The 26,026-nt window shown below is 42.9% G+C and overlaps 1 protein-coding gene across 1 annotated transcript; it reads left to right on the top strand.

Annotated features, from left to right (window-relative positions):
- Positions 1 to 5,842: 5,842 nt before the first annotated feature.
- LOC131214038 (dorsal-ventral patterning protein Sog) lies at positions 5,843 to 22,003 on the top strand. The gene is made up of 8 exons (XM_058208375.1): positions 5,843 to 5,993; positions 14,380 to 14,483; positions 14,561 to 14,693; positions 16,853 to 16,915; positions 17,011 to 18,945; positions 19,017 to 19,303; positions 19,410 to 19,637; positions 19,707 to 22,003. Exons 1-8 carry the CDS (start codon positions 5,843 to 5,845, stop codon positions 19,866 to 19,868), a joined length of 3,063 nt encoding a protein of 1,020 aa, XP_058064358.1. The 3' UTR covers positions 19,869 to 22,003.
- The last annotated feature ends 4,023 nt before the right edge of the window (positions 22,004 to 26,026 follow it).

Below are 26,026 nucleotides of genomic sequence, written 5' to 3'. Positions count from 1 at the left end.
GTTACGGTGTGGGCATTTTGGTATTTGCTAGGCATAAACTAGGAGCTGCAAGTTGGGTGTGTGTTTATGGTTGGGTACACTTCTACAGCCAAACGCCCGCTTGAAACTTAAAAGTCCTTGTCCCAGATTCCAAGCAAATTCGATGACCATTGTTAGGGTAGGGAATGTTAAATTTTACAATTAATTCTTACTAAAACGGTGTTTTTTGACAATAGCGGTTTTGTGCCACGCCTCATTATTATTCGTATGATTAAACTCTATTAACGTAAACGGTATTAAAAAATAATTTACATAATGCATCAAATATCTTATAGAATTAACGTGTTCTCAATACCGTTTCTCGTTAGGAAATCTTTTTTCTGTGTAAAAGCAAGAATAATAACATGAAGGAAGAGTACAGCATTTATGAAAAAACATAAATTGACTATGCATTCCAGTTCCGAGGGTTATGCCGAAAACCCAACACCTACATTAACGAAAATAAAAGATCAAAACGCATCTTTGATCGTCCTATTGTACAAAGATGAGCTACTATGCCTGCTGTGACAAAACTACAAAAAACTAAAATAATTCATCTGACAAATCTGTGTTCTAATTCTTCTGAAGGTATTTGTAAAATTCGCTCGGCTCGAAAATACAATCCAGACGTTTTTCTACAACACTCTTCTTGAAAACGATCGCGGCATTCTTCTAATCTATAAATAGTTTTCGCAACCAAATTAGAATAAAAATTAGAGAACAAAGTAAATTCAGATTCATTCGTGTATTCATACAGGTACATGCACGAAGACAAGAGTTCATCGGCTGAGCTAATTACCGAATTGCTCTCCTGATTAAAGATCGCGATCGCGTGCGCGCGGAGACCAGCTCAGGTCGAGGCGAAAGACAATGGTCTTATCACTAGACAGCCGCGCCCCCAAAATGTCTTGGTTCATGTTGACGGTTACCGAGGTGCCCAATGGTTCTTTGTAGTTAAAACCCATATCAAGCAGTAAAATTTCTATCGATTAAGCCACTGGTTACTTTTGGATCCTATTTTCTTTACAACAATAGGGCCACCTTTGACTGAAATGAGGTAATTTTTCTAATGCTGCGTACTGGCTATAGTATAAACGGCCGCCTATCCCCTTAACCCATTAAGTTAGTCTTGTTTACAATACACGCTTTTGCCATCCCATACCTAGAGTGACAGATTCGCGATTTTATGATAGATGATTAATAAACGCTGGCTGGACTGGACTGGAATAGGAAAGCTGTGTAGTGTGTTAGCGTGATGTTATCAAGGCGCCTTCCGGGCAAAGAGAGCATCGGCTTGAATAATCTATTAAAAAACGATTAGCGAGTATAGCGCAGAGATTCTATCGTTTTTGGAACGTCATTTAATCCGGTTCTTGCGTGTCCTTTGCTACACGGCTACAGTGCCAGTGCTGTCGTAGCGGTAAGCGAAACAAAAGAACGAAGTTGTCAAGCCGTCCCCGTCGGTGTGGGGCTCTGTTGCGCTAACCAGTTTCGTGTGGTGCCGGTCAAGCTTCGACAATCCGAGACGATCGTATGTACATGGTGCGACACGCTTAGCATCACTTTTCAAAAGTCGTTCGCCAACCACCACGCCTTGCATTCGCGAGCTATGCGTACAATGAGCTCAGCGATGGCAGGCAGCACCAAAAAGGCCTGAAAAGGTCCTAGGTCCTCAAACCCACACTTGTGTCTACACTAGTGCAACGTGGGTATGCCTGCCTGCGCCATAGGCTTAACAACGGGTTGTCGGGTTGAAGGGGTGACGGGGTGAATGGGGTGGTGGTTCAGGATGCCCGCAATCTTTCGATGCTTCGAACCGGCGAATCGCGCGCAACGAGAGCGCGCGTCGTTACATTCGCATCTACATCGAAAGAATGAAACGGGCAGAGCACGGCAGCCAGGCAGCGAGATTGAGAATGACGGCAAAACCGCGAGAGTGGTGTGCGAACCGTGTTCGCGCTGCCCATTCGCGGCCGGCGGAAGGAGAATCACCCGTCGACTAGAGAGAGCGAGTAGAGCGAGAGAGAACGGAAGTGATCGCGAGAGAACCAGCGTGAGCTCTCGCCAGCAAGACACGAATTCACTCGGCTTTCGGCGGTGCTGCTCTTGTTTTCTGAGCGATACGAGTGCCATCGCCGCGCTCACGGCGCAAACCAGATTTCTCTTTCTCTCTCGCAGCTCGGTGGCCACCATCTTGCTGCTTCGTTCGTTACAACCCGCCCGAGAGTGAACTCGCGTTGCGCGCGCCACCTAACTTAGCGCAAAGGTCCGATTCCCCGTCAAGGGAATCACGCACAACCGTGCGGTTGCTCGAAAGAGTCAGAACAATTTAGTGTGTGCGATAATTGCGGCGACATTATTCAGCGACAGTGCGTGCTGTTGAACAGGGGGACACACACGGCAGTAGCACCACCACCACCACCATCACCACGACCACCACCACCACCCAGAGAAAAACGCGTGTAAGGCAGCGGGGCCTTTTAGCAATTGTTCGTTTATTCCTTTTCCGCCACACTGTCACGGGTGGCGAAGTGCGCGTGTATGTGCTAAGCCACCGGGCGGCCGTCATCCAATCGGGTGCCCCAACAAACCTCGAACAGTAGTCATTCAGTGCTCGCCGTATGTACGCGCCCGCAATTGACGCTTGCATCAGCGCGCGCAAGCAGCTATGTTCGGCAGGGCGCTCGTCGTGCCGTGCGGTTGTTGAATTCTCTTCGCCTCGGTATTGTTCGATCGAAAAAGAAGGCAACCGCGAACAACATACGTAGACGAGCGAGGTGCCATCCACCGGTTGACCGGCCTATGCGCGCGTAGTGAAAAAATAAAATAAAATACCTTCTATTGGCGCGGGCCGAGCACAAACGTAGCGTTCGGTTGCCAGCGCAAGAGACATACCCCGACCATGTTCATCATGGTGGTTTGTTTGTCGGTGGCAGGCGGGAGCGAAACCCTGTGGCGCAGTCCCACTGTAAGGTGATTCTTCACAGCACAGCGCCTCGACACGTTTGTGTCGTGCAATCGCAATTCTCGAAACATACACACAGGCAGCAGGACGATGGAGAATTGAAAAAATCGATAGAACTGAACCAAAATACCAGATATCGCACGCATGAAAATTAATCAGATCAACGCAGCGAGCCAGCGAGTCAGAGTTAGTAAGTGCGTGCGTGCGTGCGTGAGTGTAGAGTGCAGAAAAACAAGTAGCGAGATGGCACCTTAAAGGTTGATTCAGTCAGCGCACGGGCATCGGCTCAAGGTGGGATGATGTGAGGACATCACCTGGACGCTTGGCTGTCGCTAGCCGCTAGTCTATGTGTTAGTATGCGCGCCCAAAGGGTCAAAAGGCGCAAAAGGCGTGTGACAGTGTTAAAAATGAATTTTGCAATTTCAAGAGGCTGTAGTTTAATGCCATAAAGAGACGCAGTTGTGTTCGATGCGATGCGATGCGATGCGATGCTTGATTGAGCTAGGGGAGGCGGGGAATGATCAGCAAACAGAGTCGTTGGCAAAAGTCCGAAACATGTCCCGATGTCGCGGAATATGGATATTAGCGGTTGCTCGGTACTCTGTCTAATATATAATGAACCTAGGTATCGGTAGGAGCAAACGTGATGTAAGCTGTAGGGTCGTGTGCTACGTTTGCAACACAATCAACTGCCAACCTAGCTCTGCAAGAGGAGTTCTCTAGGAAAAACACGATATCGCCATCAACTTTGCTATCAACTCGTAATATTTGGGAGAATCCCTCCCATCCTTGTAACGCAACGCAAGTTGCGAGCCCGTTTTGAATGAACTATAAACGTCCTCCTATCTATCTGAATACATCGCCCTCGCCACAACCTCACCTAACCTTATAATCGCCTAACATAGAGGTACGTTAAGCAATTTTCGCTTAATCTTTTCACCATCATCATCATCTGATTACGATAGAGAGAACTAGGGATAAACGTTCAGCATGTCAGCATTGGTAAAGCGGTAGAAATCGGGATTACATTGATTAACTTTTTCTAATGGAAGCATTCGATTCAAAGCGAAACATAATTCACACAGACACAGATTGTTTAAGGAGTAGAGGAGTGATCGTGGTGGCGTGATTCACTATTGGGAGAAACGGGGGCTTGACGATAGCCATTGAAGAGTTTAGAGCCAACTTCCGATGCAAGTGATTTAATTAAACTTGTTTGGCAGCGAGCGCAGTCTACTATACGGTGTTTTTCATGAGCTAGAGAACTGCAAATAGTAAGAAACCACAGGTAGCATGTAAATTCATGGGAAAGAGGTTTAAAGAAAATTGCTTAGCTTTTATGGAATAATATGAAGTTGAGCATGTCAGTGATGTCGGTAGCACGTAGACCTCGTTCCGTTCATACACCAACTTTACATAACCGCACTCAAAACCTATCGAACTGCGCGGAATAACTCGAACAAGGGCAGCAATTCATCCATTGATCTATTTACCCATTCATCTATTATGGAATCAATTGCTCGTCTATATCAAATGATTTTGGGCTATAATATTGAAATGTGTTACTTGCAACAAGAATGGCAATCAACAATAACAAATCATGCCTTTGATCCGCTTACCATTCAATATAATGCTCTTAGCATCATCATTTTGAGGGCGAATATGGTCTTCTCTGATCGTGCCTTGTAACAGCCGCAAGCCCACATGCGTGCTCGAAATCGATACGATAAATCGCGACTTATATATACGTGTTAAATATATACAATATCATTAACATATTTTCAATTATATATATATATATATATTATATATTATATGTATGTAAATCGTGTGTGCAGAAAAAGGCAGAGAGAGAGAGAGAGAGAGAACAAGTAACCTATACACACGCAGCGGGGAAACCTTAGCCTCTGAAAGTCCTTTGCGCTGGGCTTTTCCCTGCGCACTTTTGCCTTTTAGTTAGTGCGATATGCTGCGCACACGAGCGGGAATCTACCAGGACTCATGTCACATTACCAGGCACGCTTCCAGATGTACCTGTGTGTAGGAACGTGCCTACACTTGTGGAGTTGGGCCCGTGTGTGCGTGCGATGGAGGTGATGTAGCACGCGTAGCCATACGCAGGTGACCCCTGCAAGAGGGCTCACCAGGACCGCACAGTCGTTTGTCAGAAGCAGCCCAGTGTGGAGGCAAACGGATCTCTGCTCTCAGCTTGCCAGAATCATAGCTAGTTTATTTGCTCAACCACGTACAAAAGCAACTTACATCTTGTAGGCGCTCGATCAGTCGCAAATTGAAACTCGAAGTGATAGGTGTTTGGTTTTTCGGAAATCATTATTTATGGTTTGCTACTCTTCATCCACAGCAAAGCGAGAAGTGACAAGAAATTTGCAAACTCTCATAGTTTCGTTAAAAGGCAGATGCCAGCCAATCAACAGTTATAGACACCCCACGTTTCTAATGCCGAGCCAGGAACGATCATCAACCAACAAGCAGTCAACAACCAACCGAAGATCACAGGATACCTCGTGTGCGCTCTAGCATCCAGTGTCCGGCTTAGTAGAGCTGAACTTGGTAAAGTGCAGTCGTGTCGGTGATCTCAATGTTTTCGTATGTTTCGGTTTTCATGGTGAATTAGTTTACAGCCGCCCATCTGCGCGTTTCAGTGCGCCTAGGTGTGGTGCGCGGCACCGCATAATTATTGTACACTACTCTTTTTGAAGTTGCGATATCGATACGTAGTGAGTGTGTGTTCATGTGTATTTGTTTGTGATTCTAAGGACAGAATAGAGCGCTACACTAGACGAAAAGAGTGTCTAGGCGCTTAGAAGAAGGAGAGGAGCCGCAAGACACGAAGAAACAATGGCTAAATTTATCCCCACACTATGTCTGGTGCCGTGGTTGATGACGGTAGTGCTTCTTTTGATGATCGGGTTCGGGGTGCGAACTGCAACCGCTCGCCGTCATCCGCTGCTTATCGAGGATGAAGGGACCCGTCGTAACCGGCCAGCAGGTATGTAGCTACGCTGTGCATGATGTTATGCACTATGACTGAACCATTACCACTGTCCCCTGTTTTTATGTTTCATTTTCCATATTTTCACCATATTTTCATCAACTAAAGTGTTGTATATTTCGCTCAATTGATGCACTGTATCAGAATGTCATGAACTAGCGTCTTCCGCATTGCAAATGATTAATCGCGGAGTGTGCGTACGAGACTATACACTTTTTCGTTTTGTTGTTTTTCTTTATTGCTCCCTAATCAAAAGCCACCTGTGAACTACAGTTTGATATTTTACTTATATTCATATCCAATTCAAACTGTATTTTCACTTCATTCTGATTTATCAGACATCGCTCATCTCCTACCGAAGCTCTCTCCCTCTCTCTCCTCACTGTTTCCTTCTACTTCGCTCGTCGAAATAGATATGATTTTGTTATTTTACGCTTTTATCCCGTGGCTTTTGGCAGTAAAGTGTCTGACGCACTAGGGGCCTCTAGTGCCGCTTTCTAGGTACGTAAGTATATTCCCTAGAAACTACAGCGTTCTGAACGGGTGACTAAATCATGATCTCGAGGCAGGGGATGCTGGTAATCTACAGATCGCGAGAATAGTTCTGCTTTTTTTGCCTTTACTTTTCCCTCAATTTCTACCACTGCTTTCTCTCTGCTTCACGTCAGTTGCCAATCACGAGATATCTATTTTCGCTCTCTTCGTATCATAGAAACAGGGCACCTCTACACCATCGTCCGTACCAGTTGTTTTTCTAATTGGCAAAAACTGAAGTCATTCACATTCACTTAATCGCGGCGAAAAGGGAAAACACACTGTTGATCGGGTGATAGTCGGACATAATCATCTCATAGTTAGTGCGGTTGGTGCAACTGGCTTGTCCGTTTCGATTGAGTCTCGCAGTGACAACCTGTATGTAGGCTACCCTATGAAATGTTTTTTTTTTTCCCCACACACTATCTGAAATGCTAGATGTGGAACTAACGAAAAACAATATCAGGAGGTCACGTGGAACGAAATTTTAGTTGTGGAATGCCTTTACCGTAAGAACTTTTCATAGGTGTTTTTGCAAAAGGAAATTAAAACAAGCCGCTGGTGTCGTTCAATCGAAAAAATAAGGTTTATCTTCAAACTAGTATCTCGTAAAAGAAAATTAATCCAACTCGTAACAAACCGGAAAAATGCGAGTCAAATTTTACCCACGCTGCCGCTTATTGTGCGTAATTGGACAGAAGAATTCAACCTCGCAGCTTTCTACAGTAGGATTACGCCTGTATGGCTGTTACAGCGGAAGTACAAAGATTATCAATGGAGCAATATCATGGAGCCACAGAAATAATATTATAATCACAGAATAACACACTCTTTCAAAGAGAGTCTCGCTGAAAATAGGAGTACGGGGCGTTATTAGGAAAGTACACAAAACATAAAGAAAAAGGATACACATGATTTCCGGGTTCTTGTTTTCACCCCCATTTCTGTGGGCTTGTCATTTTAACATCCTTCCATAGAGAATGTTTCTAGAATTGCTGGTGTGCGCAGCAAATCGTTTTACTGGTGAAGGACGAACCAAAACGGAAAAACAGGAACAAAGAGAAGAGGAAGAATATAAATTCTTTTTGGTGACCGCTGCTGTTACCCCCCGACGACGCTAACAATACCACTTCCGTTCAGTGCGGTGTACGATTTCCTTTGAAAAACGATCCTTCTGTTTCTCGTTTCATTTTTATTATATCCCTTTCTGTCTGGCGGTGTTTCGTTCGTCACCTCCTGATTGTTATTTGCGCTTCCATCGCGTAGCGGTGCGTTGTGGCTCTGGCTCATTTGTCATCACGCACATCCTCTCGTTGGGAATCCTGAAAAGAGGACCTCCTCTTAGTTGAGCTTTCATTTTGGTCATTTTTCCTTTTCCTTTCTTCTTCCCTCCGATGATTCCATTTGGTGCTATGGGTACGCTTAAGCACATCCATATACAACAATGCCACACTATTCTCGTAATTCGCTCTCCTGTTGCACGCACATCGTAGGAAGGTAGAAGAGGTGGAAGGCCTTCCTAGGAAGGATCTGTTTTTCTTGATTCATGTTTATTTTATGTTAGCAATACCGCTGGTATATAGTGAAGGGCTTGACAATGTGCGCATGATGGTAGTGGAGTAAAACTTGCCAACGTGTACTAAGCAAGGGTATATCTAGACATGTACGCTTTGAAGAAGCGAACGGAAAAAAAAATTTGACACCAATAGACGTTAAACACTATACTTCCGGTGTGCTTTTGATTGCCTGCTAAATGCTGATAACTTCTGTGTTTGTGTACTTTGGTGCATCAGCGATTGCATGAGACGTTTCACGAAAATCCTCAAAGTTGGCAGCAAAAGGAAGAGATCTATCGGTTGTTCTTGTGGCTTCTTTCTAAACGAAGTCTTTTATCTACTTCCTACTAAAATGCCTTTTCTCAGCACGGTTCGGTTGGATAGTTAGATAATGAAAATTCCTATAAGTTTTTTCCTATTTCCACTGTCGTATGTTTCAAGGTACACGGGATGAGAATATTAACTTTTTGTCTTCCATTCATTATTGTGCTTTTTTGTCGTTATTTTTATGCGTCAAAAAAATTAATTGTATTGAAGGCATTCTGCCATGATACATGTACATGGTTTGTTGTATATGTGTCATGTTACGGAGTTTTTATATGGAGTCCGGCATCGCAGCTTTCCTGTTGCACTTAAAAGTTGTGCCAAGCACTAAGGAGTCAGTGAATTGGACCAGGGAGTCCTCTCTATGCACCCACGAATGTATGACGTACTACGGATTGCGTAAATTTAAAAGTGAGATGAAGGATTGGTTCATTGACCTGCCACCGCTATGATTGTGCTTCTCCTTCTTACTCTATCTCTCCCCCTTTTCAGCTTTGCTATCTCCTTCGCTCCTCAGCCCTTTCTCTCGCTTTCTCACGAATGACTATTTTTAGTGTACCGCAGCTCCACTTGATATATTAGCCGATTGTGCCTTCTACAACCACCTTAACCGTTTTTCTTCCTCTCTTTTTCTTTCCCTCATACATACATTCTGTTTCTCTTTTGCACTCGTGTCCTTTACCTCATCATCATAATCATCCTTAACAATTAACAATTTTTACGTTATCACACCGGCTCCTGCTGACAATTCGCCAAACAACATCATTGTTTTTCTGCAAAAGTTTTACATTCCTAACATATTCACAATTGATAAAAGTGTCTAAACGGGGCTGCCGTGGCTTTGGACAATATCTATATGTATTACATCTATATTATCTATAACTATTTATATTTATGTGTATGTATTTAGAGGGGATAGTTTGTATAGAAACAACACAAGGAAAAAAGATCGACAGAGAAAGAGAAACAGAGAGTTTTATCCAAGTTATATCAAGCTTATATCAACAAACTATTTCTTTGAAACCATCGCCTTGGTCATAAATGGATATGGAATGATCACAAATGGTGTGGCCGAAATCGTATGTATTAACACGAAGGTCTTCTTTCCGCTTGATTGCTCAGGAAGATCACTATCGCCTACCAGACGCGCGGTATGGTATCTTCCTAGAGGTGGTATGGCGACTTGAGGTCTGGCTTACAAGAATGTATTCAAGGAGGGAAGGGGCTAGGGGTTGAACGGAGTCGTCATATACGGGTGAGATCGTTGCTGACAGCGAAAGAAGACGGCTTTCTGAATAATCGGAATGCGAGAAAAGAAAACTACGCGATAAGCGAATCAAGGTTGTTGGAAGGGACAGGAAAGTAAGTGAGGAATAAGGTGTAAGGTAAGTAGAAATGTGTGATCGACATACAATGTTCAAGGAAGGCGAAAAGATAAACCAAAATAAAATAGCGATAAACAATGTGAGACGAGGGTTCGAAAAGAAATGTTCAAATCTGACAAAGTCTTGACTTTGTCGTCGCCACTGTGTCTATCGGGTTCGATCATCGAGGCCATGTTGTGTGCCCTCTCTCTCTGATCACAAGCAATGTTTTAGCGTATCACATTAGTCCTTTTCCTTCTTCCTGGTTTTAGACTATTGTTTATCATGCTCATGCACTTCCTTTTTTACTGGATATATGTGCATAAAAAAGCAGAAGGTCAAGTGTTTCCCTTTAAGATCACAGTGCATTGAAATTTAAATTATGCAAACCAAATCTGAGCCGACATGCACATGGCAACATTCAAACCACATAGTATGGTATTATGCACACATGTATGATTTTCTGAAACGATAAATAAATCTATGTATTCGATGTACTTCCACTGTGATGCATTTCTTGAGAATTTCGTTAGATCTACAAACATGTAAAAGCTCGTAACGCCTTTAATGCCTATTCCGTTATGGAGATATCAAGATATTTATTTATATATTTGTAAACAATATAAATGTTTGTTGTTGGTTCAATAAAATCGCTGAGCTCGCTAGGTTATCATTTCAAAGATTTCAGTTTTTTAGGTTAGTCAGTTTCTTGTTTTTGTATAGGATGTTCTCCGCTTAGAGTTGGTTGATTTGGACAACCTATCTGTGCACACCATCACTTATCTATTTTTAGCGATAAAAATGAATATAGTCACGATAAGTTAAAGGTGTTATACCAAATTACGAAAGGTGTAATTTGATATTAGCTAAAGTGTAGTTCGTCCGTTCAGCTGTTTGGGTTGAAAAACGATAGCAGATTAGAACAGAAGGCTTAATGAGATGGTTTCGCTACAATGCGATCTTCCAATATCTTATTTTTAACTGATTTTAGCAAACTTCTTAATAAAATGTAGTTATAACATTTCGTGAAAAAGCGGATTTACCGTCTTTCTTTTTTATAAAACGCAACTGTTATTGTATGTTGGATAACTTCTCCAAAACACTTTCACAAGTTGCTTGCGCTATATCTTTATCAGTTTTTTGGGTATACAATCCCATGAACAGTTAGGCAGACAATGTCTGTGCTTGTCCCATTGCATTTTGCCTAGAAAAGATTCAGATTTTACAGATTGTATTGAAGTATCATCATGGCAACACGGTTATATTTCTTCCAAAAGCAGAGAAATGCATAATGTTTGAGGAACGGCTGCTCTCATTTTCTAAACGATGATGCCGCCTCATAGCAGTCCCCTTAACACATACACTACCTCTCGTGTAACTTCTTTCCCATTATTATTGGCATCAAAGTTTGTAAACAAAATGCCACCACGAAGTTGTTTACGAAAGTACCAACGACATTTCACTTTCATGCCTCCTGGGTTGCATATCATCACCATGTGGAAAAAGTCATGATTTACGACCTAGGAGCAGTACGACTTGTGCCTGCTAGTGTAGGTTGTTGACAGCACCAGCTTGCTCAGCAATCTTAGGTGTGGCACGACACGGCGATCCTATCAAGTATCAGGACTGTTTGCATAGTCGTAAATCCTCGCGTTATGAGATGGTCGGTCTGTATGACAAGGTAGACATCAAATCGATCACTGCCAGTTCTTTAAACGGCGGTGCTATTGATAGGGTTTCCCTTATTGATTGAATTATAAGTGCCCAACGAGACTGTATGGAGACTGCAACTTCGTTGGTGGGTTGCTTCGTCTGCGCGTGTTTTATGCGCTCTGCTGACCCGGCGAAGGACTAATGAACAGTTTCCCATCTGTGTAATGCAGGGTACATCTTTACCGGTGCTTTAGAGGCCAGTATTATCAGAAAAAACAATCGATCTATTCTAGTTTTGCGACACAAGTTCGTTGTCATTTCAAAGTCATGTTTTGAGTAGCATTACAACAATGTGTCCCTACTCGTAGTGTAGATATTTTTTTTTTCACTTTTACTAGTCTAAGTTAATTATTTAACAGAAAACACATTAAAATAGGTTTGATGTGAAATTATCTCCGATGCTTCAAAATCAACTTACTTGGAACCCACACCTTAACTTGAGGGACGTTTAATTCCTAACTGATTGAAGCCTGTTTAACGTTTAACTCCTGTCATCCTCCATACATGAAGTCACGATTAGGTGTATATTCCGAATTGAACCATTACCAGGCGCACGTTTCTGAGTGGCGAAAAAACTGTTAGGAATCCCAATCCGATACATCCATCCATAAAGGACATTCTATTGGAGAATCGATACGTAATTATTTGGGTGTGTACCTCTCAGTTATCTCAAAAACCACCCTCACAGCGATATTCCCTTACACATTCTCAGAGGTTATTGAAAGGCGGCGATTGTGTGTGACTTAACCATATGTTCATGAGGACTAAACCATATGTTACGTGTTGTCGTCATGTCATACAAGAAGTATCAATCCAGGCTGGTAAAGGGTGAACCGGCGATTTGGTTAACGTAGAAGAACAACCTACACACCCTCCCATGATCGGTTCGACATTGGTGAGATTGCGCAATGGCGGTTAGTGAACTTCGATCTTCAACATCGCATACGTAGTACACCACACTGAACTGAAATTGAAAACTGCCAGCAAGTAAAAACCACAAACTTATCATCCGTGCTCTCTCTACACATATGTTCAAGCAATTCTAACTCATCCGTGGCCACTCATCAAACAACTCGTTGTGTAGAAATCACTTGGGGATAGTGACTAGGTAGTTTGCCTGAGCAGGAAGTTTTATTAGCAAATCAATTGGACTTCGTTCTCGTCAGAAAAGGTTCTGTCAAATCACAAAAATAAGTTTTAGAGGAAACCTACTTTGGAATTATGTTTACAAAATGTCCGCGATACACGCGATACTGTCGTGACTGCCACATTTGGTGGACACATTGGGTAAAATATCTTTTCGGAAACAGGTGACTTCAGTGGGTGTGACGTTAGCGATCCGAAATGCGGCTTGCATAACATTCCCTCCCTTTCGCAGAAGAAGTGAGAGGTGGAGGAAGACTGCGGGAAAGAAAAGAAACGAGGGTGTTGGACCAGAGCAAATTGTCACATCGTCGCCGTCGTCGTCGCCGTTGTCGTTGGCGTCGTTGTTAGACCGTCTGGGATAGAGCAAGGACGGTAAATTGATGTTAGGTCATCGGTTCATCGCACCAAATCTGCTGTTTTCATGCTACATTTGCATCGTTGGAAGTATCACTGATCTTCGCTGCCAGAAGTTGTCCGATACTCTGCCCAACACTCAAAATAGTTTACAATTATTGACATATGCTATACACGAGCAGGAAACACAACAGCCAAAGGCACAATCAATTAGAATTCATCATTCGATAGAATCACCGAGCAACTGAAGCAGGCAGCCGCAGCAAATGGTTCCAATTCAATGATATTTAACGGCTATCAAAAGTCACATCAGTAGAGCAGCATTAAGTGTCGATGTAAATGGAAAAGGCTGTGTTGTTTCTCACTCTAGTCCTCCATCCGTCTCTCTCTCTCTCTCTCTCTCTCTCTCTTTCCCTCCTTTCCTCTTTATCTTTCGCTTTCTTCAGCTGCACCGATACAATATGTTACGCGACATTTTGTCGGATTTTCCCTATTATTTCCAAACTCAAACACAAAACGTTGACAGACGTGTGATATTCAATAGTTTATGAGTTTGACTAGAGTTTGCTTGTTTAGTCTCGAATAGTCTGTTCTGAACGATTTTTGTTTAAATATGTTTACATCTGTTTGATAAAACCCATTATTTGTCCCCAAACCGCACGGCGCATGTCGCTAATAGGAGTTGTAATTGGGCAACGAAAAACAGCTGAAGCAGAGCGAACTATTGAACAGAAAAAGTATCTATCTGCGCGTGAAGCTTTGGTTGGGTTAATGCGCGTTATAATGTGTTTTTAACGTGTTTGTGTAGTAGAGTGGTCGAAGCAGTAGCGCCCGCGCGCGGTGTTTCTGCTGAAGATAAGATGTAGCGAAACACGGAATTATAAAACAGCGAGGGCCTGTTAGTAGTACGAGGAGGGGAAGAGAGCAGTTTGGAGCCAATAAAAAGTAACCCCCCGCACCACCCTCCCACCCGACACCAACCCACCAACTCCGTCAAACTCACGAGCATATAGACGACGAGACAAGCGAAGCACAACACAAAAAAAAACGCAAAAGCCGAAAGCCGCAAATTGGACGGCGCCAGTTGTTAACTAATCGTTCGGGTGATTTTTATTTTACGCGCGTTTTGGTCGCCTTGTGCGCGTACGGATTTCTTCTTTGTGCTGTTTACACCTTCCTAGCTTTTCTCATTCTATGGAAATTTGAATGTAGGTGTAGTAGCTCCCCACGCTTCTTTTATTTCTCTCTACTCTCTCCCTCTCCTTCTCGTCCTCCCCACCCCTCTCTCTCTCTTTCTCTCTCTCTTTGGGTCCGTATGTAGGTAATGAACGCATGCTTAACGTATTTAAGGATACTTATTTTTTTTTTCTCGCTTTCGACTTATCTTCGCAGAGTGTCAATTTGGAAAGACCATACGTGAACTGCATTCGACCTGGTTTGCGGATCTGGGGCCACCGTTTGGAGTGATGTATTGCATCATGTGCGAATGTGTACCGGTAAGCGTTGGGCTGACCAAAACTCACCCCTTTAACATTTTTTTAAAATATATATCCTGCTCTTGTGTCGTTTGTAGTTTCCCAAAAAGCGCCGTGTTGTTGGCCGTGTTCAGTGCCGCAACATCAAGAACGAGTGTCCGAAGGTGACCTGCGAGGATCCAGTACTCTTTCCAGGAAGATGTTGCAAGGCCTGTCCGGGAGATACGCAAAGTAAGTTAGGTTCGCTTTTGGATGTACGAGCACAGATGAGGTCGAGTAGTAGCCCACCGCAGACTATGGAGATTTTCGACCTTCTTCTGAAGTGAAAGGACTCCAACAGTTTTACACTGACGTATTTCTAAGGTTTGCAAATAAGACGTGTAAATTGCATTGCTCCAAGCTATGACGGTTGAACTGTATGCCCCGAATTCTACAGGGCCCGTGATTTCTTCACGTTCTTGGTAAAGGATTAGTTTGCATCTGTCACAGCCATCTGTTTGGTTAGCGCTACCCTAGATCTTTCGACTTCGACCGCTCCGACTGTTGCGTAACAAATTACTCTCCCACTCATCCATCAGCTAAGTTCGCCATTGTTGCTGCATATGTAGGTCCGGTGTGTTATTGTTTGTGTTATTTTTTTCTGGTGTTGTTTTGTCTTTGTTGTGCTCTTTTCTCAACATCAGACGATAGGGTACCCACTTCAGCTCAGAGTATTCTGCAGGCGCTATTCGAAAAGTAAAGCGTAAAAATAGGGAAAGAACGCACAGATCTATGCAAATTTTCCAATGCATGCCAAGAGCTCCATCATCTCTCTCGTTTTTCGCTGAACATATCTCGCTCTCTCTATCTTCTTATGTGACTCTGGTTTGCTAAGATTGAAAGATCGAGTGATGGAGAGAGAGAGAGAGAGAAACAAGGTGCAAGAAGAGTTTATGTGTCAGAAAGAGAGAGAGAGAGAGAGTGCGTCTGTGCGTGTGTGTGAGAGATAGAGAGAGATAGAGAGAAAGAACGAATGAATTAATGTATAGAGAACGGTGACTTCTCTTCAAAACTCTTCTCCCAACTTCAACTTCCACACTGTTCTTTTTCCTGGGTCAAACTTTGGGTTTCTTCTTTTTTCACCTCTATAGCGAATCATCTTCATGTAGCAACTGTCTACGTGTGTTTGTTCCGTTGTCGTCTGCTGAACAACACAACCTGACGTTTTTTTCGCGTACTTTTGTGCTCCCCAGTACCCATTTGTGTATTGTTCAATTGTTTAATTTATTTGCTTGGGAACGCATGTCACAATTATTTTGTCCTCGCTTCGTGTTGTGTCGAACTTGCACGATGACGTGATATATGTATTTGTTGTTAAGTGGATTAAAAAGAAATGAATTTAAATCAAACTAACTCAATCGTTTGATTTGTCCTTACTGACATCCGTCATCACATTATTCCGTTTGAACATAATGAAAACCAAATGTTAATTGCACAAATCCATAAAAATTTTATCCCTTCCTTAAGCCTCTCCCGCTTCCCCTCCCTTCGCCCCCTTACTAGTCTCGACCTGACTTTAGCTGTACTTCAGCGTTACATCACTCCTCGTGGTTGCTTATGCTTAACACCCCCGCAGTATGCTCTATTTAGTTGCTCTCACTATCTCGTTGACTCGATCGTTGAGTTGCGTTTTCAGAGACGCCGCTGTCGTTGTCACTATCCACCTCCTAGTCTACACCAACCTCACCCCAGGGCAGATATATGGTGGATTGTTTTCGTGTTGTGAGGAAGCATTTGTAGGGTTTTGCGCCTTTCTTCTAGTTGTTTCCACCCTGATAAGAGGCGATGCCACTTGCAGGCGTGCCCGAATCTTGTAACTGTTGTTCCTGTGTTTAAAACTCACACACACACACACACACACACACACATTACCTTCAACACCTTCTTCCAACGCACTAACGCTACACTAAGTTCATTGAGTAGCCATGCATGTAGAAGACGGCAGGAAGGTTTTTAAGCAAATCGATTACATGTTCCATGTGGGCCATGTGTGTGCGCCGCTTCGCGGAGGCGCCATTATCATCATCCCCATCGATCTTACTATCAGAACCCTCTACATCATCATAATCATCACCATCACCAACGTCGTCGTCGTCGTCGTCGTCGTCATCATCATCATCACCATTGTCATTATCATCAACATCAGGGCGACTGCAGATAAAGAATTTCGGTTGTACATAGGCTATCTTTCGCCCGTTAAAGACAGCTTCTAATGCTTGAATTCATATCTTGGAGTACGCAGCTACGATCTGAGACACATATACAACCCCACATATTCTTATCTCTGATTCTAATCATTTTTCTTGTTTTTCTTGGCGCTCACCTTGATGGAACGTTGTGGTTTTATTCAGGTCCTGACATACCGCAAGATCTTCCCCAGGCGACGATGCCGGAAGAAGAGGAACGTAGCAAACGTAAGTCCAACGGTCCAAACATTTGTTTTGTAATAATGAGAGACTCAAGATTGCTTATGATATTTACGTATATTTCGAACATTATTGGTTCATAGATTTCGCCGCCCTGCTAACCGGTCGCACGTCGTCGTTTCTACGTCAGGACGAAGAAGACGCCCAGTATAGTACGTCCAATCCTCAGAACGTGATCGCGACCGGTCGTTTTTCGTTCCACAAGAAAAACCTGTACTACAGCTTCTATGTGTCGCCACGTGCGAGTCGTCCTCGCTCGATTCAGTTCGTGCACGCCAACGGAAACATCCTTGAGGAGCATACATTAGCGATTGCAACGGATGCCGCTCGTTTCAGCGTGTACCAAAACGCAACGGGGAAGGTGTGCGGCGTGTGGCGCCGTGTGCCACGCGAGTATCGCCGTTTGCTGCGCGATGAGTTAGTGAGCGTGGTTTTGCTGTGGGGCAGCAAGAACCAGGCCGAGTTGGCGATCGGCGGGCTCATAGCACGCTATCCTGCCCTTGCGCATGAACTATTTAGCTCACTCCTTGAGCCGGCTACCACTGATATTGCACCCAATAGTGACCCGAAAATGGGTGGAGCGGGTGGTACCGCGATTGTTTCGACGAGCAGTGGCGTCACCTCATCGATCCACTTGACGCTCGTGCTTAATGGGTTATTTGCGCCAGATGAAATTAGCGACGTGCCATTACTGGTGCGGCTTGAGACGGCCGATCGACGCCAGCTGATCCTGGAGGATGTGCAGCGCATCCGGAAGCCATCACATGAGCTGAACGTGCTCGAGTTATCGTCACCAGTGTCAATAAATGATCTGCGCCTTCTAACTCGTGGCAAACTGGTGCTAACCGTTGAATCAAAGCGCAACCCCGATGCATTGCGTCTGCACGGCGCGGTACGAGCACGCGTTGCCTGTGAAATCTTCCAGACCCTGCTCACTCCCGCTGGGGTGGAGTCAACCGCAGCCGACGCCGCCGGAATGGCTTGGATGTACCTAAACCGTGAAGGGACACTAGTGTACCAGGTTCAAACACATGCCATTACCGGTGGCAGCTTCGCTGAGCCCATTATCACACTTCTTGATGATAGTGCGAAGCGCAAGCCGGAAGTTGAAACGCTGACTGTACACCATCGGCACCAGCACCACACTGAGGGACAAGGGGCTGCCACGGAATTAATCGTCAGTGGCACCGTCGAAAGGATGGGACCACGGCTGCTCGAGCCGCTGTACGCCGCCGAGTTGGCGGTCAGCGTGGCTGCTAGCGACCAGAATCTCACGATGTTACATGGTAAATTCGTGATACGTCACGTGGCGGATGCACGGGATGCAGGTGCTCCAGTACTGTTGCTTCGACCGAGCGGAGCCATCTCTGCGGAACCAACCAGCCTTGGAGGGCATGCGCTTGGCATGGCGTGGCTGGCTGTGGATAACGAGTGCAACCTTCACTACGACCTCTCACTGGTGGGCGTACCGAGCTCAATGCATCCATTGTCACTATTCATCGAGGAACTTCCGCTAGAAGCTCCAAATGCTCCAGTCCACCGACGATTGCTACAAGAGTTTAGCGGTAACCATCTGGAAGGATTCGCCCTTGAGCTGCCGACCCGAGAACTCGCCAAGCTCGAAACGAGCGTAATTTACCTAGAAGTTCGCTCGAACGCTACTCGCGAGTCATTGCTTCGATCAAAAGTCCGCTCGGTGACGCGCGTGCCGCATCACTGCAGTACAGGCGTTTCCATTGCGAGCACTGGCGGCCAGGATAATGAGGTTCAGCAGCATCACTATCCGTTTCTCGCAAACGATCTTCCTACGGGACTAGTAAGCGTTGAAAGCTCCAAATGTTTCCACGCTAACCGCTTCTACGATGAAGGTGTGACGTGGCGTAGTGCACTCGAGACGTGCACTATGTGCTCGTGCGATCACCGGCAAGTAAAATGCGAAGCAATTCGTTGCCCGCCGTTACAATGCCGCAACGAAGACATCGTGCAGCAACACGGCGACTGCTGCCCGACATGCAACAGTATGTTTTTACACTGCTCTGCTACTTCCCTACGATGTCTTCTGATGTGCTCCGTCCTTGTTTGCTTTCAGCATCTAAATACGCAGGGCAGCCAAGCAACACCGATTCCGCGGTGGATGTAGTTCTAGGACCGAGTGCTACCGAGCGTGGTTGCAACCTCGGCGACGAGTTTCACACAGCCGGCTCTACGTGGCACCCGTATCTGCACCCGAGTGGCTTCGAAGTCTGCACCATCTGCAGTTGCGACCTGTTCACGCTGCAAGTCAAGTGTTCTCGGGCTCACTGCCAACCGCTCACTTGTAGCGAAAAGGTAGCCTACCGGCCCGACAAGAAAGCTTGCTGCAAGGTTTGCCCCCAGGTACCTATAGAAACAATCGGAGTGAAAGCGAATGGGACAAAAAGAAATTGGGGACGCGACGAGAATGGGAGACACGACTGAAATTAATCTACATACTGTGTTCCAGGTGAAGGAGCCAAAGGCTTCGAAAAAGGGCCTACCGAATAATCGGGAGAGCAACAAGGATGAGCCGCAGGATGAGGCAGGAAGTATGATTGGCACGCTGCGATCGGTGCAAACCATTCTTGCCGCCGGTGGCTGTCGCTACGACGAAAACATCTACGAAAACGGGCAAGAGTACCACCCTATACTGGCTACTCATGGTGAGGAAAAATGTATCAAATGCCGTTGCAAGGTAATAACGCTGCAAACTAATGTTGCCCGACTATAGCGTGCTCAAACCAGTTACCATTTTTCGTTTCAGGACGGAAAACTCAACTGTAACCGTAAACGGTGCAGCCAGGCCAAGTGTCATCGACAGTTTGCGAAGCGCCTTAGCCAACAACAACAATCATTAGACGAGTGCTGTCCTTGTCGACCAGCACGTCATCAGCGGAAACGACAGCAACAGCAGCAACATCATTAGCTCATTGTTGGCTGTTGAAAGATGAACGGATCTACTTTGTGTCCAAGATGGAGAGGCGGACTCTTCTGTGCCATAGCTTTCGTCGAGCCCCACTCTTTGCTGGTTAACTCTCTTCACCTGTTCTATTCTAACATTCATACGAAGCTATTCATCCATTTTCCGAAACATATCGTCAATGGAAAGGGAGTTGAAGAAACTCAAGTTTCCTTATTCGCTAACTCTTTCTCATCACACGGTTTCCAAGAAGATATTTCTTGAGTTCTAGAAACTTTTTCAGTTTTCATTCAGAAGTTTGCAGGGAATAGACACTCCCATAATGTTTCTGTGGCATTCTGTGTCACTTTACTTCTTTTGTTATTTTTATATATCCTATATTAGTGGAACCGCGATACGAGCTTTGAATTCGTGGCATGTTTATTGGTAACCATTGCCTCTGTCAATGTATATTGTTTCCCGTTTTACCGCTTGGTGAGGGAGGTCCTTCTCTGAACTCAATGTAGTGACAATCCTTTTCACTTAATATGCTGCTATATCACACAGACAGTGCATCCAATATTTAAAATGAAAACTCAGTTAGTTTAGATACGGCTTAAAGGTTAAAGGCAGATGTAAAACGTACTTCAATGAAAAGCATAAATTCAAGATAATTTGAAAAGTAAATTCCAGTTAGATATATCTGCTGTTGAAATCCATCCTTGTTACAAAGGTATCGCGATTTTTCCATTTTGCAACCTTCAAAATTCGCACACCTAACTCTGCGTGGTGTTGGGTTAAGATTTTGAAAAAGGGTAAAGACGGAAGAAAACACATAAAAGCAGCAGAACCTTAAGAGAAGTAAACAAACTGGCCCTGTTTTTTGGTATTATCTTGGGATAGTTAAATAAAAAGAAAGAACGAGAGAAAGAAAGAGAGCAAGAAAGCAGATTTTGAAGGTTAAAAGTGGAAGTGGAATGGTATTAAAGAAGAACTATTTATGTATATTTTTAATTACAACAATGATACTTACAACATGTTTGTGTATACCTATTATAGGTATATCATATTCTAGGTATGGTCTTACTGTACATGCAAGCTTATAGGCTTGATTTTTTTCTAATCTATACTAACTAGCCTATAAAACATAGCGTAAGGACAAATATTTATTTTGAACGCAAATGAATGAAAGTGAAAACACACAAAATGATCCAAAAATGGCTTAACTTTGGAATGCTAACCCCTGTTTTGTGACGTGGTAAATACCGAGGACACTGCGGTGCCATCAAATCAATTCCTGCTACGTTGTTAGAATTTGTGTGCTAAAAGTTAATGCGAGGGGTAATTTAAAGAAATCCATGTTTTGGTATTTGTAGAAATGTATGCTACTCTAAAACAAATTTTTCGCATATTCGCATTTATTTAACACGAGCTTTTCGTTTTCTAGAGAAAACGTGATAGATACATAGATCGATAGAGTAAACAACAATGATATAAGACAAAAGAACGAGAAATAGTGATAAAAATGACGAAATGGAAGAACAAAATAAGCACAGTGGAAAGGAATAAAAGCACTGTCGTTGCAAAGGCATTCAATTAATTTGTTGTGTTCTCTATGTGGTTTTGCGATCCAGGTTAACGGAACCGTCGCACTGTGAACTTCTATTCAAAGGGTTGAGCATGTTAGAACCCTACAAACAAGTAAGCCTGATGAACGCTGGCAGTGAAGAAAATGCCTCTGCGTCATGCATCTCGCATGATGCACATTTCAAAAGATAGTTTGATCAATAATTTGTGAACATAGATTTAATAAATACGGCCAAGGTCGTTCCTTAATATCACAAACATGTTTATGTTAGAACCGAACCGAATAGGCCATATCCACGTAGAAGATGAAAACGATCTAAGAATATCAAGAACTGGAACACAGGAAAACCCTTTCCACGAGTTTGTTTGTCGGCATAGCTTATAGGCTATACTGTTCATGTAGCAATAGCAACAGCTCCCTTCCTTGATCATTACCTTTGACCCCGTTTTTATTTTCTTTCAACGTTGTTTAAGAGCATACCCTATCAGTATGATAAAATCAATTTAAATCATGCTGATAGCCGTATGATTTGGTAGGCGAAAAATTTGGTTTGGTGGAAAACAAAACTCACGATGAAAAAGAAACGAATGTTATTTCAGCACGCACGATTCGCGTGTTAGGTAAAAATATGTGAAATGAAAATCCTATCCTCGCGAATGCTGGTCATGTTTTTTTTGTTTGTTTCATTATCTCATTATCAGTTTGATCATAAGAAACAATAATCCAAATTTACAGACGATGGAAGCGAACTCTAGTCAGGCGTCGAAGTGTCATAAAATTGTCATAAGGACAAGAATCATAAAGATGATCCTTCTCGTACCATCAGCCCATGATCAACCGAATTAAATGTGAAAAGTTGTAACTATCAATTATGCAATATAATTGTCACTGTCGGCTTTTCACTGATTTCGCGTTTTTTTTCTGCATTGCATAATGATTGAAAATGATATGAAAAATTAAGAGGAAAACCTGAAATCCCCTGCAAAATTAGAAGATGGTGAAAAAGTGGTGGTAAAAAGGTTGGTGGTAAAAAGAACAATTAAAGCACAACAGTTAGAGGATCAGACACAACCCGAGAATGCAAATTAATGTTATTACAACATTAGCATATAGAATAAGATCAACAAGGATACCTATGTACAATTAAATTAGTGTAAATTTCAGTGTTAAATACCTTCAGTTATAAGCTATGGAGAAGATGTTAAGGATTTCCTCTTTTCATACCACTGCAAAAGATGAGCTTTGCAATTGTCATCAGTCTTCAACGATTAATAAGTCTACCATTAATTTTAAGAAAGCATCGATTATCATTATTCTCACTGTTGCACATACATATTATCTCTCCAGCAACACACATTGGGACAGATTTCCTATGCAGAAAAGGTCTACCCTAGATGATTGTTTTTCTTGCCTACATTTTGTTCTATCAAAATTCTCTTAATATTGTTGATTAGAGTTCGCGACAATAAAAAAATTATCTTTTTTCATGGTGAACAAAAAGATTGAAGTGGCGAGGGGGAAGAGAAGATCTTTTGAGATATGGCATATATCTTATATATAGGGGTTCGTTACATCGTTAATCACAGCTATCTTATATTGCTCAGTATTTTCCTCCACTTTTTCCCTTTGCCACCTAGGGGACGCATTCGTAAACTCTCCCCTTACTATACGATGTATAAAATGGTCATTAGTTTAAACAAAAGAATCAACTATTGTTATTCCCACTGTTGCACAGAGAGAATGCCATTGCATTACCACTTCAGTAACACACATTAGCGCATAAGAAATGTTGCAATAGCGTAAGAATAGTCTACTCCTATAAAAGGGCCTACGTTCAAGAACCAGGTAACAAGTAGGATTGGCTCCATCATATGCAAGTTGTCGCCTTTGTGAATGTTGTTGTTAAAAATCTGTTTAAATAATTTGTTTAGCCAACGCGACAAGAGGAAAATTTATCTGACGCCAGGTTAAACAGAAATGTTGGAAAGGACAGGATAAAAGGAAAATCTTTTGAACTATTTCATACTATGAACTCTGTGTGTCGTGAATGTATCTTTTAGAAGTTTACATCGCGAGGACCCGTAAATCATATCGGAGTTGCTTACATTGTTTAGCACTGCTATTTTATTTTGCTCCATATTTTCTTCCAACTCTACCGTGGCTACTTTTCCCCTTTTCTCACCTAGGGGACGCATTCGCAGACGCTTAACTTAGCGTAAGTAGAGTAAATCGGTTTAGTAGAAGTTACAAACAAAAAGCATATTGTTGTTCTATTTTTCGAGCCACAATATTGAAATATATTGATACAAATGCTGTTACACATACTTTACCTCTTCAGCAACACACATTGAGACATAAGTATTTTTTTGCAATAGCAATAGCAAGTTCTGCTCCTAGAAGAAGGACAATTGTGCCGACCACGTTTAAGAACTAACGTAACAAGTGTGATTTGAACTAACTCGTACAGTTGCGGTACTCGGTGATTGCTTTCATTACTAGCATCAACATTTTGATTCAATATCGTTTGGTAGATAAAAGCATAATTATGTATCGCCAGGGTGAAAGGTTAGAGAGAGGAGGGAGAAGAAGAGATCTTTTGAGTTTATCACTGCTATCTTATTTTACTCCGTATTTGCTTTCAACTGTGCCCTGGGTAATTTTTCTCTTTCTCACATAGGGGACACATTCACAGACTCTCCGCTAAACTTAGCGATAGTGAAACGTTGTAATATAAGTTACGAACAAAAAACATATCGTAATTTTATTTTTTGAACCACAATGTTGAGAGATACCATTATGCGAAAAAGGCATAACGACGACGAAAGGTGGACAAACTAGAATGGGACGCTAGCCATTGTGGGAACGCACTATGTATGAGAAAAGCAATACAAGTATGTGTATCGGGGCTGTACCGCGACAATGAACGATCGACGATACTTTCCTTTCCGTTACCAAAGAAGACTGAATATGTTATCAAAAAATCATAAAATCAAGAAAAAATACTAGCTAACTCATATAGGAGTATTCGAATATGCACCAACAATCAAAAACTACAGTTTAGGACAACAAAAGTTGAAAACATTTCAAAATAAAACATGTGACTCTTTTGACCACTTTTGGAGTAACGTCAAGGGTGTGGCGAAATGGCGAACGTTAAGCAAAAAAGTATGAAAACATTTATGTGGAACAAGAGATGAACTAACAACAGAAAAAGAAGGAAAACTCGAGGAGTAGTGAATCAATAATTTGAATATGCTTCAGAAATGCTAAGCGAATGGAAATGAAGGATCAGAAGGATGTTAACGGAAGCAATCAAGAGATAGTAGAGGTAATTATAACAGTGTTCGACTCGCAACGCAAATGAGAATGAAAATGAATTATACTGAGCATGTCAAATCTGCGTAGTACACCACTTTGCACTTTGTTTACATTAGTTACCTAGTCTTTCTTCGTAAAAAGAATGCCTTCTTCTAATATTGTTCAATCATTACATGCCGTTAATAAATATCTGTCGAAATGTTGATATTGGAAAATATTATAGAGATGAGTACAATGTATTAATAACTAGCTGTTCCCAGAGTGCGTCGCCTCATTTCACTTTCATTTCTCGATGATTCGGATCCAGATGATAAAATTGTTTTTGCCTGAAATTGAAGATATGGACTTAGAAGATATATGGTTTCAGCAAGGCGGGGCAACGAGCCACACAGCACGAGCGGTTTTCGATCTACTGCGGAAGAACTTTGATGGGCGTATAATTGCTCGTTTTGGTATTGTCAATTGGCCACCAAGATCATGCCATGTGGCAGTTGGACTTTTTCTTGTGCGGCTACGCAAAAGATCGCATTTATCCTGGCAAGCCTGGAGCTGCTGAACTTAGGAGCATTTAAAAAGTAACATGTGCTAAGTTATGGCCGAGGTAACACCCGAAATATACAAAAATGTCATTGAAAATTATTTGATCAGAACCGACTGTTCCCATTGATTAATTTTTCATTTGTTTTTTTTTAAGTTTGTGCGTAATGTTTCAGAAACGTAACTTTTCGTGTCTGCCCCACAACCGCTGCTACCGTTATAACATAAGCCACGGCTTTTAGTTCCTGCCAGTTAGTTAGTTTTAGCTCATGCAGCAATGTCAGCATCCATGAAGCGAATTTCAAGCTTTTGAAAATGGCCATAAGATTGCACTTTTCTGGGGCCATTGAAGTTTGCAATAGTTAGTTTTAACCCTTTAATTAACGCACTTTTAAGAGGCACTTTATGAACAATGTTATCCATATTGGCATAGAATTCCACAATCTTTTCTGCAGAAATGAAAAAGTGAATGGATAAGCCAATGAAACGCCGATTGACAATTACGAATGGCTTCCGTTGATGGAGTGGTCGGTAACACTCGTCGTTGTCACGCAGCTGGTCTGGATTCGATTCCCGAGACCGACGTGAGAGGGGGTTAGCAATAGACTATAAACATAACATCGTCTTCTGTCGCAGGCCAAAACTGCTCCGTGTTTGCCGTGCCGGATAAGAAGACAATTACGAATGAATACGTTTTTTTAGAGTGCATACCTTACCGCCTGTGGTTTATTTTATTCGATAT

Source organism: Anopheles bellator, chromosome X, assembly GCF_943735745.2.
Source record: "Anopheles bellator chromosome X, idAnoBellAS_SP24_06.2, whole genome shotgun sequence".
Lineage (NCBI taxonomy): Eukaryota > Metazoa > Arthropoda > Insecta > Diptera > Culicidae > Anopheles > Anopheles bellator.
Note: the sequence above shows the minus strand (reverse complement) of the source record. Positions and strands in the feature narration are given on the sequence as shown.